The sequence below is a fragment of the Protomyctophum bolini genome (assembly GCF_963924005.1).
Source record: "Protomyctophum bolini genome assembly, chromosome: 16".
Taxonomy (NCBI): Eukaryota; Metazoa; Chordata; class Actinopteri; order Myctophiformes; family Myctophidae; genus Protomyctophum; species Protomyctophum bolini.
Genome location: NC_137877.1, coordinates 21,547,060 through 21,561,631, shown reverse-complemented (window position 1 = coordinate 21,561,631; position 14,572 = coordinate 21,547,060). Strand labels below are relative to the sequence as shown.

Sequence of the window (14,572 nt, the reverse complement as noted above, 5' to 3'; positions counted from 1 at the left end):
TTGTGGTGGTCAGTCACCTGTGCCCTTGAGACACTGTAGTGTGGTGGTGAAGCCTTTGGTGCGGGGTAGGAGGTGGTACTTGAGCTTGGGCAGACCTTTACTCTCTGCAACCTGCATGCTGATCTGGTGCTTCTTCTCTGTGAAGCGAGTGCCTTCACAGTACAGCAGGAACTATGGGAAGAGACAAGAGCCATTTACACACATTCACGTTTGAATTACGTGAGCTCATAAAATATATATATAAAAATAAATCTTAGGGTGGCAATTTTATAACGGCAATTTTTACCATTACCACTTTTTGGAGTGCCATTTTTAATCCCATTCCCAACCCTCGTGCTACGAGGCATGGCGAACTGCTATGTTTGGTGTGCAGCTACAGTAATAATACATTTGGGATAACAATAACCCCAAACATAACCTCTAAATGCCTAATCCTAAACACAATCTTTTTAGTTGTAAACCTAAAAACAAAAAAAACATTTGAACTATAAAGTGCTATTCTTCTTGCAAGGACCTGGGAAAATTCCCTCACAATGTCCATTTCTCAAATTCTACGAGAGTTGTGGGGACAACATACAAGTACAAAACCAACCACAAACAGTCACACACACACACACACACACACACACACACACACACACACACACACACACAGGTTGATTCTGAAGGCGTCCTCATAATTAGGTGACCTGCTTTCTTTTCATCCCATGTGCTATCCCAGTTTTTCTAGGTTGAATTACAGATCAAGTGCACATTCACTGTAACAGTAGGCTAAAATTAAGTCTTTGTTAGATGTGGGCGTGCGCCCATCCCTGCCACGACTCCTAAAGCTACATTACATTTGTTTATGCGAACACACCACGTCTTGTCATTAGCCGTGTTCTGATGAGCGATGTACAGGTAATTAGATCAACTAACCGATTTGCATAATCTTTCAGGCTCGACAAGCGGGTTAGGAAACATTGGTCTTCTTAATGCAACAGCAGAAAAGAAAAAGAGCCGGAGTCACACTGCCCTACATGTGGAACAAGTGGTGTGTTGCTGCTGCATCGAAAAGCCAAGCCAAGCCAAGATGCTGGGAAAATAAACCCCTCATTTAATAAGAGATATTATCATGGAGTCATGGAATAAAGCTAAATAAAATATTGTGACTGAAAATGTCATTATCATGTTTAGGTACCGGTATTATTGTTCTAAACCTATGTTGCTGCTGTTCTACATAAAGAACCCAGTGGAAGAAACCACAGGCTTTAACCTTTGCTTGCTGTTTTTTATAATTATATGACCATTCATGTTTATGGAAGATGCTTCTGAACATGTTTGATGACTGCAAACGCACTTTAATCTCAAAATAACGATTTAGCATCTCATGCTTTCACAGAAGACATGTTGGCCTCTTAATTCAAATGACTGAAATCAGTCATGGCGACTGATAACTTTTATGCACACAAAGATTGTGTGCACATCTCTTGCCTGCCAGGTGCTGGATGTCAAGGCATCAAGGCAGAAGAAACATCTGCACACTTGTTTCTGGAGCTCCACAAGAGACTTACTTTATTTAATGGCAAAAATACAACGTTTCCAACCTTTAGGTCTTCATCAGTGACTTTGCCTGATGAAGACCTAAAGGATCAAATCGTTGCATTTTGGGTGTTACTTCCTCCTCTTTGACTGAACTTGAATCCATGCATTATGCATTCCAGAAGTCTTTAAAATATTACAAATCCAGTGTGCAACACTTTCAAAGGCCAGTTCCTCCTGAGGCCTCATCGAAACAACAAACTGTCGCACACCACATGCAGGGATGTTTCAAAATACAGCTGGTGAACTTTGGCACAGTTCTGACCAGTGTTGCCAGATTTTGAGAGAGACCAACGCAACTAGGTCAGGTCTATGAAAACGAGCCCACAAGAAGCGACTAACACATAACACACTTTAATCCTAATTATGAATGCATCGGCCATTTGAAAATAGCCGATACATTTGCTATTAAGACCACAAATCTGGTATGAGGGTCCCTGTGGTACAATATGTTTTCAAATGGGGATATGAGTCCACAGACCATTACATATTAATTGGGGATCCTTGATATGAAAATGTTTGAGAACCACTGGTTTAAAAATAATGCAAACCGCAACTAACCAATATTTAATTAAAAAGACTTTACAAGAAACAAGCCCAAAGTCACTTAAAATAAGCAGACATGGCAACACTGGTTCTGGCCTCATTACTGTGGAGACAGGACACACTCACTCCCAAGTCAGCAGTGGTGGAAAGTAACTAAGTACAATTACTCAAGTATTGTACAGTCATTATGACTATTCTTACACACCACCACCACCACGAATACCCTTTGTACAGACAAGCCTTCAGACAAGATTACCGGTAAGTTAAAAAAAAGACAATTGTGTAATCACAGAAGCTTGACAAAACCCTCAGCATTATTTAACCACTTTGGCCCTATATACTTATATACTTATATATGTTGCAATGTGACGCTACTTGCGCTAAATGTGCTTGTATGTCTGCTATTTGCACCGTTTGAGCTTGTAGGTCTATTTGCATTACTACAATAAAACACACAATCAAACATCGATACATTTTGAAAATCTGGCCAAAATAGGAATGCCAGCTGTTCATTGAATCGTCTACATTTCCCAAAAGGAAATGTAGTTATATATATATCATTTTAGATTTTTGCATTGTATATTAATAAATAGGCGGCACGTCACGAACGAGCTTGTGCATCTGCCATTTTTGCAGAACTAGAAGAGATAAAACATGCATTTCAGTCTGACCAGAAGCAGAGATAAAACATGCATTTCAGTCTGACCAGAAGCAGAGATAAAACATGCATTTCAGTCTGACCAGAAGCAGAGAGATGAAACATGCATTTCAGTCTGACCAGAAGCAGAGATAAAACATGCATTTCAGTCTGACCAGAAGCAGAGATAAAACATGCATTTCAGTCTGACCAGAAGCAGAGATAAAACATGCATTTCAGTCTGACCAGAAGCAGAGATAAAACATGCATTTCAGTCTGACCAGAAGCAGAGAGATGAAACATGCATTTCAGTCTGACCAGAAGCAGAGAGATGAAACATGCATTTCAGTCTGACCAGAAGCAGAGAGATGAAACATACATTTCAGTCTGACCAGAAGCAGAGAGATAAAACATATCATCACTAAATGGCTGGTGGGGGTGGTGTACAGATACGTACCCACATAAACTCAGGGTAGTCTTTGAGCTGGTTCAGGCCTTTGAAGACAATCTCTCTGTCTTCCTCCCACTTCCTCCTGCAGAAGACGATCTCTAGGAAATACCAGGTCCAGCCAATCAGAGGCACCTTCAGTAGCTCGTGTTTGGCCAACACCTTTGAACTCTGGGGGGGGGGTGGGGGCACATGAAATCAGATGCTGTAATTCATGACCTTGGAATCAATCCCAGACAGGTCAAATAAGAGCAAAGCAAAAGCCTTAATTCAATTCCTGCTGATCACGATAAATGGATTTGTGTGCACACAGCAATCTAATGTGCTGGGGTAGTACTGTAGCTCTTATTGTTGAATTTGATGATGGAAGCCACTAAACTGCATTTATTTGTCTCCTAGGCATCATCATTTCAGCCACAGTTTTGATTGTATGTTTGTGATACAATGATGTATTTTGTTTCTGTTGGGTAGAACTAGAAACACGTTTTCCGTAAGTTCATTCTCTACTTTGTAATACTATAGTGCGTGTCACACAAAAATAGCAGATCAAAACGCGTCAAGATCAGATGCGTTTTGAGCTTGTCACACACACACACACACACACACACACAGTTTGTTGATTTTTTTAACTGAATGACCTGGAGACCTATGATGACCATCCATGTAGTCATTTACTGACAAGTTGGGAGGTCAAGAAATTCAACAGAAAAAGGAGTTAGAATTAGGCGTGTCTTTTTGGATCTAATGCAAACATTGATGAATCATGCTCATGCATTTATATTTTGTGTGGGTGCTGCTACTACTGATACTGACCCCCAGGATCCCATATCTCTCACACATGGTCCAGCCGCAGAGGAAGTCGATCTCAAAGTTGTGATTGAGGATGACGATGACATGCTCCTTGCCAAATTTGTCCACCGTGGCTTGGTCGGTATAGAGCGTGCAGTCCGTGTCTGACCACCACTCCAGCAGCATCACCAGCTCTGCGTGCGCACACACACACACACACACACACACACACACCTGTCCTCTCAAACATTTTTGGTGCTAAGGACCCCCAAAATAATGCATTTGGCCACAGACCCCCATCTGAATTATTGTTCCAAAATAGCAGATGTACAAGCTCGCAGCATGGCACGAAATGACGCACTGTGAGCTTGTAAATCTGTCATTTTTGAATAGCCAACATAAAACATGGTTAAACACAGGACCACAATGGAAACGAGCCCAATAGGGCTTGATATCTTTTTAAGAATCATTGTAATATCGTACCACTGTAGAATAAAGTATTCAATCAAGATGACATTTAAATTTAAATGATTGTGATGCTGTATTAACAAATATTGCTGGGACTGGAACTGACATAAATGATACAATGAAAGGACACAAACTTTTACAAGGTGCTGTCAAAATCTACAGTCAGCTAATTATGGACAATAATCCAAACACCCCTCACATGTACAAGTAACAGCGTCTTTGCCCATTGGCTACCAATGATAGAACAGATTAAACAGAATTTTGCAAGCCGTGTACGTCCATGTCCAAGGCTGCCAAAGATAAACACAAATAGAATGCACCTATAAATATAGCTCTGTGATGGTATGCAAATGTGGCTGGTATTTAATGACACACAATTTAGTATGGACTCAAACATGTACTTCAGACGGCAGTTAGTAAGTTCCACCCGTTCCACTTGCATTATTATTACAGTTGCTGTTGGGCAGCATCTCCACATTTCAACTTATTATGCATGCATACAGGACATGTATGCACTATACTTCATCATATTATCGCTGTCGGGCAGAAAACCCCTTATCTATATTCTAACTTTTAGTTTTTTTCCATAAATTAACCTCCCTTCTTGATCACACTACAGTGTCACGCAGAAGCATCAAAAGTACTTTTGCTATTTTTGAATTTGAATCCTGAAAAGTAACCATTGGACATACAAGTTTTCCATCCGACAGAGACGATATAAGTGAAAATAGAACAGACATTAGTGAAAATAGCATAACTACAAGCTCGAAATGCTTGAGGTTGTAGGTCTGCTATTTTTAGCATGTTCTTCCGTAGTAGGACAGGGTATACAGTAAATTTAAACATTAAGGACACGCTGGTACTAAACCTGCCAAGCAATGCCTATTCAAAGTGGGGCTGGGCAATAGACCAGTACATTATCAAACTACATTTTAATGGATATGAATATTTATATTATATAGAGATATTGAGAATAATATAATTTTCATTGCCTTCAGCAGTGTAATGGGGAAATGATTCAAAATAATCTGTCTTTCGTTGCAGTTCTAAAAGAAAAACTATTAAATATCAGCAGATACAGGCGCACAATCCAAACTCATTTCTAACTTTATGACACAGGATTTGATCAGACAGATATAAATCGATTTGTCTCCATTAAAAATATTTAGTGTCCTTTTATTTGGGAGAGGACATGATTAAATGGTTAGTCCTCTCTCCGAGGCTGAGCACTGTATTATTTGCCAATAACAGTGTTCTGCTCAGCATAATCTAACCAACGGGGGATCGGATAAAGCGCCCACATGGAAAATAGCCTGACTATGCAAAGTCAATCTAGCATTTAGCCATTCTACTGGTGCGAGGTGAATTCACATTTAAAAAAAGTGTTCACAATTCCTTGTGACGGAATAGTGGTAGAAAAAAAGTACTTAAGTAAAAATAGCAATACCACAACGTAGACATAGGCCCTCATTTATCAACGCGGCGTACGCCAAAATATGGGTGCACGCCGGAATTACTGCCATTTCCGCAAAACCTTGAACTTGAACGTGTGCCAGGACAAAAATCACGTCAGGTCGGGAGCTGTCGTAGGCTTTGTCCTCAGCTGTTTTTCTGTCGTAGAAAAGCGGAGCAGCATTGTCTGAACTGCCGACAGGCTGTCACAGGCATCTAAACATATGTTTTCACTCCTAAAATGTATAAAACTAATAATACATGTGAAAAAAATATATTTTGTAAAGGCATGTCATATGAAATTGGTAGGATATTTCCAAGTGTGCAAGCAATTAAAATCGGGCAATTAAAAACAATGTTGCAAAGTTAGATGCTTAAGTCATTTAAACAGTGTTTTGCATGAGCGCATATGTAGGCCTATACATGGGAGGATTTGCGCTGCCTGTGCTGGAATCCACCCCCCCTGGAATAGTTAACTTTCATGACTTGGATCGAGAGGCATTTGAGGGAGACTGCATGCTGCATATTCAAGTCTCCGAGTCCCAACGGGTAGGCTACTGCAATCTACACTAGGCCTATGTCTTTCTCCAGTTGTGTCTCGTCCTTTTAAGGATAAACCTGACGCGTCGCTCGAATGCCAAATGTGCCGAGCCAGCGCAAGTGGGGACCGCATCCGCATCTATTAGGTAGGCAATCTAATAGACTGTGATAAACGTGCATGGCCACGGTTTCACGGACCACAGACAGACAGATGCAGCCATTTGCAAAACAGCATTTGTCACGGCTGTGCGCGTCCAAACTCATTCCAATGATGTGAGCTATTTGTTATTTAATTTTCAGGGGCAGGCAGCAGGGCTGCTGAAACTTTTTTATTGGCTTTTTCCAGCATGTAACTATGGTTTCCATACGTTGTTTGGTCGTATTGCAAAAACTGCTAGGAATGAAATTAAGGAAGGATCAGCCGTTTGCGATCACTTTATAAATGCTGTGGTGACGCGAGTGTACTACAAAACAGACGCTCGAATTTGGGGCAGATTTTACACTCAATTGATAAATGAGGGCCATAGTCAGCCAAAATATCCAAATTAAATCATGCGGAATGCAACATCTTTAGAAAATAGACGATCTACAAGCTCATGATGTGTTGGGAGCTTGTAAAGTATAAAATCACACCTGTGTGAACCGAGTGGTGCAACTCCCCTCTCTCCCCCCTCCTCTCTCTCTCTCTCGCTCTGCTCCGTCAGATTAGCTTTATTATGGATATCAATCCTGTTTCTGTGCTGCGTGTGCAGCCTCTAAATCACCCCCACAGACCGTGGCAGTCAGAAGTTGGATTTGCGTCCAGCAGGTGGCAGCCATGTCACATACTTCTCTCGTTCCAATTTCACGCATGCGCACACCACTCGTGCTCATTGTGCTACACAAACAAACAAACAGGTACACGGACATTGCTGGATGTAGGAGTGGTTGCACCACTCAAAAATAGGACTCAGTTGAGTATAGTATTTGTCGTGGTCAATGTTATCCTTGGACTCCACCAATGGAGGAAAAGCTCACATTCATATTGGCTGCAAACCACAAAGAGCTAGATCTTTGCTACCAGCCATAGTAGGTATGGGACACCAACAGTATATACAGTAGACCCCTTAACAGACAACGTCACACTGATAAGCACCAGCATGCGCGCGCAGGACGACACTACATGAACCCTGCCTCTGAGTCTCATAAGATGCACTGGAAAAGTTCTAACTGCACTCGCATCATCACACTTTTAGATGCCGTTTTTCCCTCAGTGTGGAGGAAGAATAATTAGATTTTTTTATTGTCATATCTCGCCCTTGAAATATATAATCCTTGGTTTCTGTTGTGTGTCAATATGAACAATTCAAAACAGTTGTCCTCCTGTCACTATCACAATAACGCAGGGAGTGCTCATGCTCACGGCAGCAGAGCCTGTTTGTGAACGCGCAGCTGCAGCCCATCTAGCCTAATTAAAGCGCTCAACAATCGCATCCGCGACGCGATGTGAGCTTGTATATCAGCTGTTCTCTGCCGTTCTGCGCTCCATGCCGCTCAGCGCTCACATGATCTGGTCAAGGACCCCCAAATTGATGGGTGTGGCCCCCATCTGAGTGCATGTTATTTCATTGTTATACATCGTATTGCTGCTACTATGCTGTTAGCACAGTCTTGCATATAATTTCACACCAACATTATATACTGCTGGTGAGTGGCAAATAAAACCCTCTCGATTTTTCTTGATTCCTGGCGGGTTCAATGCAGAAGACAGCTATAAACAGGGGATATAGTTTATTGCAGAGTACAGCTATAAACAGAGGATATAGTTTATTGCAGAGTACAAGGTTCCAGGTCTGGGCTGGGAGATTTTCACTGACAAACAGCTGTCAGCCGTGGCCAGTTTTGTAGAAGTTTATTTAAAGTCTTTTAAACCTTAATTTTTAACGTCAGTGGTTCTCTAACATTTGCATGCATGCATTTAATTGTCTGGAAAGATGTTGTGCTGGGGACCCCCATAAGAGAACATTTGTGTTGACATTTAAAAAAATAATTAAAATATGAATTAATGAATATTATTGAAACTTGTTAGATCGGCTATTTTCAAATAAATCCATAAAGTATAAACAAGGGTTAAAGTGGTTAAACAGATTGTGATATCATTAACTCATTTAGATGAGGACCCGTTTCTGTAAAACGACTTTGAGTACCTGGAAAAGGCACTACATACATTTTTGTATGCATTATAAGTACTACTACTCACGGCTCCAGAGAGAGTAGGAGAGCCGGCAGTTGATCCTGCGGTAGAGCTGCCTGTTGACGGGCCACAGGACGCAGGTGCACAGCTGGATGAAGTTGATGATGAGGCCGCTCACCACAAACACAAAGCCCATCAACAGCTGCAGGACGAACAGGCTCTTCAGGTTGGCTAGCAGCGCCATGGCTGAGGAGCCTGGACTCCACGCACACTACGACCAACCTGAGAAAGTATTCAACATTTTACAATACTTTAGATTAAAACAATAATTAATTAATAGAAGCTGTACAAGCTCAAAGCATGGCATGACATGATGATTGAATATCTGCTGTTTTTGAATATCCAACGTATAAAATATGGATAAAGTGTTTAAAATAATTGGGACGCTGTGTTAACAAAAGAATCACTAAGAAAAGAATGGATAGTTGCAGCCCTAGACAGTGAGAGCGAGAGTGGTGGAGACAAAGAGAGAGTGAGGTGTGGGGGTGAGGCAACAGAGAGGGAATGAAGAATGAAAGAGGGAGTGTCTGTCAAGGCATCGGAGAATAAAAGGCAGGCAGATGGAGAATGGTTACTAAATAAAATACTTAATAATGTAGCTGGAAAAATGTGTTTTACAAAAGTCGGTCTGGTCCTGGTGGCGCTATAAAATGCAGGTCAAAGGTTTTTCCTTCGCCTCTGGGGAGTGTAAATGCAACGTTTCACACAGATCACTGCAGTTAAAATGTGAAAATCTGCTTCATGCTGGCGCTATAACAGGCCGTTCTGGGGCAGAGCAGAGGTTTGTCGTTGGCATCCCATCCAGGGAGTGTGAGTGCAAAGTTTGGCATCGACCGGGACCGGGTTAACGGTGCCAGAGATTAGCTGTACACGCACGGACGGACAGATGCACACACACACACACACATGGACGGACCGAGTGCTAAACATACTCTCCCCATGCCTTCGTCCTGGTGGAGACAATGCATAATGAGTAACATAAAAACAAAGGCACAGGGGCACCAGAGCCAATTTATACATTTTAAAAGATTGAAAATAAAAAGATTTCAAGAGGGTAAACAAGAGCACATTCTCCGTTATAGCCCAGAAGCATTGGTTCTCAACCTTTTCAGGAAGCAACCCCCGCTAAATAACCAACTGGGGACCACCCACCCTGACATGCACTTGGAATTGTACGATTTTTTGTTGTTGGGTTAAGGTCTCAAAAGTCCTTCAATTGTCACTTCACTGTTATCTGGGGACCACCTCCCCTCCCCAAAAAGAATAAATAAAAAAGCATGTGGGGACTCCCAACCCACATGTTGAACCACTGGCTTGAGCTTTAGGTCAGGACTGTGAGTAAATAACATGTTTCTTACCACGGTGGGATCCTTTTACAAGCCTCGCTTGCACGGCCCTTCAGACAATATTACGGACCTGAGAGAGGGAGAGAACAAGACAGGTCAACATCAAAGTAATAAGTAAAACATTACATTACATGGTGCCCATAGGGTGTACAGTACATTCCACCCAATGTTCACAGAGAAATACACCCAAGATATAGAGCATTATTTACTATACAATTATTACCTTCTCACATGAAGTCACTCAAGACAGTATACGTCTTCACAATCATCAAATAGAGTTAAGTACTGTATGTGATATATGCGATTGAGACTAAAGTCCAGAGTCCAGACACGTATGTATGTTTGGACTTTGGAGGGATTAGCTAATACACATGATTGACTGCCCTCAGGCCTATTCATAGTTCAGTTTTCGGTGAAGAGGTGACCACCGAAAACTACAACATGATGTCACACCACAGTGGTCACAGCTCACACAACACATTAGGGCTGACCTTCGACGGGGACGGGGGGGTAGCAGACGGCTTTAAAAAAAAGTGAAACATCCGACAGTAACGAATCAGGCTCAGCAATTCAGGCATTGCCTCTCATTCAAATAAAAATACATAATCAAAAGCAGCACACGACAGCACACGACATGGTTGCATTTTAAAATGCAACCATGTCACTTTTTACTTATTTTATTATAGACGGCATGACTGTAGCTGCTTGAATTCCGTGAGGACGGAGGAGGCTCTGCGAGGTGCTCTGGCTCGCGGACCAAAATGGGCCGGCTCGCGGACCAAAAGGGGACGCTTTTTTTTGTGCTTATCGATCGAAAGTCGATTAATCAGTAGTCAGCCCTACAACACTGTTTTTTTACTAACCACCATTTCGGTGGTCACCTCTTCACCGAACTATGAATAATCCTTTCTTCGACTCTACTCTCTAGGAGTTTCATGTCCCGATTTTGTCCTGTTAACCGTTTCCGTCCGTAGGACGGCTCCACACGTCCTAGGGAACCCAATCGACACGTTCACAGGACGTGTGTACACGTCCTAGCGCATCCTCAATATCAGGCAAGAGAAGAATATTCAGAATTTTTTCCTTTTTAAATTTTTTGAGTGAGCCTCTAAGGCTTCACTCTGCCTTCATATTAGCTTACCATTCGATTGGCAGAAAGAATGCCTCGTCTCTCCTAAACCAGGGCGCTCTCCGTGGTTTTGATCTGATGGATATACTACACACTTCATTTCTGACTTCAACATGCCTCTTGTTCAAAATATGAATGCTTTGGCACATATGTACCGTTTGTGTACCACAGGACAAAAGAATCATAGCACTTTGTCAATACAAAGTGGGTGTTCTCAACTACAGCCAGCAACAACTCGGTGTATGTCAGACAGGTTTAAGCTCACAACCTCACAAAAACTATGCCTAAACCCAACCTTAACCTCACAGAAATGATGCCTAAACCTAACTTTAACCACAACCTCAGACACTGTGCAAAACTCTAATCTTAACTTCACAAAAACTATTCCTAAACCCAACCTCAAATCCCCATCCACCTGGGCGAAACACAGGGAATAGAGACAGAGCCCGGCCCTAGGAGGCTGTGGATGGACTCGTAATCCTGCAGGCATCAGTAATGGTTGATGTGAATACCTTATCATCAGAATAGACTTGCTTTTATTGCCGTTTTATTGTACCCTTTTATAAGGGGTTGAGTCGTGAACTTAACCCTTGATAGGAAAGTTAAACAGAGAAGTCCACAGACGGACACTGCTGCACTTTGTATGGCAGTCTTTTATTATGGTGACATTTAATTTATTTAGGCAATTACCAGTGATGCTCCTTCACAGTGAATCATGCTGCTAGTTCACCATACGATCTGCACCCTGGCTGAGACCAAACCCTGCAGTAGAGCCAGACCCATATTGTTGCTGTCGGGCAGAAACCTCTCATCTGTCCATAGCCCATTATAAATAATTATTCAAACTTTGTGTTTATTCGTAACATTAAGACATCATACTAAAAAGCATCAAAAGCAGAAGATCCGCAAGCTTGAGAAAAAAAAGGAAAAATAACTTTTGGAAAAAATGCTTTAAACGTCTCAATCACATAAAATGTTCAATGTACTTTTTTCTTTACGGTAAGTTCTTGTTTAAGAGATAGGGCCACAGGCTTAATTTGTGTTATCCTTTTAGCGTTATATTAGGGCCCCATCTTGCGCGCCACTGTACCCCTAAAATTATTTGCCGTTCTTTACTACTTTGAAAAACATTTTAACACTTACAATATGACGCTAAAGACGTGTCTACAGTACACACATCCTATTAAATAAAACCGTGGGGTGCCTGGAACGTGTGGACACGTCTTACGGTCATTTATATCGTAGCTGTTTTGCTGCGCATGCAGCCATTCATTTCCTTGTTTACGGGCCAACAAATGTCCTTATTTACTTTACTCACTGATCATAACGGCAATGTTCTGTCCTAATTTCTGACTTCAGGAGATGCATGCATCTTGTTTAGAATATTAACGCTTCTAGAGAGAGATCAGTTTTACGACGGCAATGTACTAAAGGAAGATTTCACCTCCCGGTTTTGGGGGGAAATTAAAGGTGGGGGAGTAAAGTGCCAATTTGCTTGGCACTTTATTCTGAAAAACTCTGGTGGCATCATAGGTGTTAAAATAGTTCAAATCGAAAAGACAACAATCAATAGTTGCATTCCTATATTCTCATTTGTCTTCCTGGGTGTCACCGAGTTGCATCTATTTCCACGTTTTGACAACAGGGCTTCCGTCCTGTGCATCTCCCCTCATATCTCTGTTTCATTCCCTTGTTCCGTCTGCCGTCCTCTGAATCTCGCCTCATCTCTCTGTCTAGTGTCCTGTCTGTGCATCTCCACTCATCTCTCTGTCTAGTGTCCTGTCTGAGCATCTCCTCTCATCTCTGTCTAGTGTCCTGTCTGTGCATCTCCACTCATCTCTGTCTAGTGTCCTGTCTGAGCATCTCCACTCATCTCTGTCTAGTGTCCTGTCTGTGCATCTCCTCTCATCTCTCTGTCTAGTGTCCTGTCTGTGCATCTCCACTCATCTCTCTGTCTAGTGTCCTGTCTGTGCATCTCCTCTCCTCTCATCTCATCTCTGTCTAGTGTCCTGTCTGTGCATCTCCTCTCATCTCTGTCTAGTGTCCTGTCTGTGCATCTCCTCTCATCTCTGTCTAGTGTCCTGTCTGTGCATCACCACTCATCTCTCTGTCTAGTGTCCTGTCTGTGCATCTCCTCTCCTCTCATCTCTGTCTAGTGTCCCGTCTGTGCATCTCCACTCATCTCTCTGTCTAGTGTCCTGTCTGTGCATCTCCACTCATCTCTCTGTCTAGTGTCCTGTCTGTGCATCTCCTCTCATCTCTGTCTAGTGTCCTGTCTGTGCATCTCCTCTCATCTCTGTCTAGTGTCCTGTCTGTGCATCTCCTCTCATCTCTGTCTAGTGTCCTGTCTGTGCATCTCCACTCATCTCTGTCTAGTGTCCTGTCTGTGCATCTCCTCTCATCTCTGTCTAGTGTCCTGTCTGTGCATCTCCTCTCATCTCTCTGTCTAGTGTCCTGTCTGTGCATCTCCTCTCATCTCTCTGTCTAGTGTCCTGTCTGTGCATCTCCTCTCATCTCTGTCTAGTGTCCTGTCTGTGCATCTCCACTCATCTCTCTGTCTAGTGTCCTGTCTGTGCATCTCCTCTCATCTCTCTGTCTAGTGTCCTGTCTGTGCATCTCCTCTCCTCTCATCTCTGTCTAGTGTCCTGTCTGTGCATCTCCTCTCATCTCTCTGTCTAGTGTCCTGTCTGTGCATCTCCTCTCATCTCTGTCTAGTGTCCTGTCTGCGCATCTCCACTCATCTGTCTGCAGTTCTGTGGACTGTCAGCAACCATACAGTGTAACTGCGTCTGCAACTGTAACCGACAGCCAGTGTTGCCAGATTCTACGAGAAATAAGCAACCAGGTCTATGACAACAAACCCCAAGAGAATGCATGAGCACAGTTATTGTATATGCATTTGCTATTTTGAAATAGACAATCTACAACCTCACAGCGAGTCGTAAGCTTGTAGATCTGTAGATTATTAAAAATATATATAAGAATATCTGAAATATTTTTGAACCATTTTAACACCACAAATCTGGTCCGGGGGTCCCTGTGGCACAATGTTTTCAGATGGGATACGCAGACAATTACATTCATTTGGGGGTCCTTGGACCTTGTCTGAACATGAAAATGTTTGAGAACCACTGGTTTAAAAATAATTTAGGAATAAGCAACTACACTTTAGAAACTAGCACAAAAAAAACGCAACCACGAATACTTTTTTACAAGTTACAAGTAACTAGCCCAAAGTCGCCTATAATAAGCAGAGCGGTCAACACTGCTGGGCGTGCGGGCAGCTTCACTATGCTCCCATCTTCACATGCACTGAATCATTTGTGTTGACGAATGAAGGAGGGACGGCAAACCAAAAGAAAATGTGTAGGACAAGACAGATGAACACCCAGAAACATTGTGT

General features: G+C 42.3%; 1 protein-coding gene across 3 annotated transcripts in view; it reads right to left on the bottom strand.

Annotated features, from left to right (window-relative positions):
- The window catches only part of LOC308331240 (1-acyl-sn-glycerol-3-phosphate acyltransferase gamma-like), a 31,751-nt gene that overhangs the window by 6,470 nt on the left and 10,709 nt on the right, over positions 1-14,572 (bottom strand). For all 3 annotated transcript variants that reach the window (XM_080786552.1, XM_080786554.1, XM_080786553.1), the window contains exons 2-6: positions 10,053-10,110; positions 8,701-8,916; positions 4,026-4,195; positions 3,222-3,383; positions 18-171 (exon numbers count right to left, since the gene is read on the bottom strand). In XM_080786552.1, coding sequence (XP_080642678.1) covers positions 18-171; positions 3,222-3,383; positions 4,026-4,195; positions 8,701-8,878 — 664 coding nt within the window. In that variant the 5' untranslated portion in view covers positions 8,879-8,916; positions 10,053-10,110. The remainder of the gene's footprint in view (positions 1-17; positions 172-3,221; positions 3,384-4,025; positions 4,196-8,700; positions 8,917-10,052; positions 10,111-14,572) is intronic.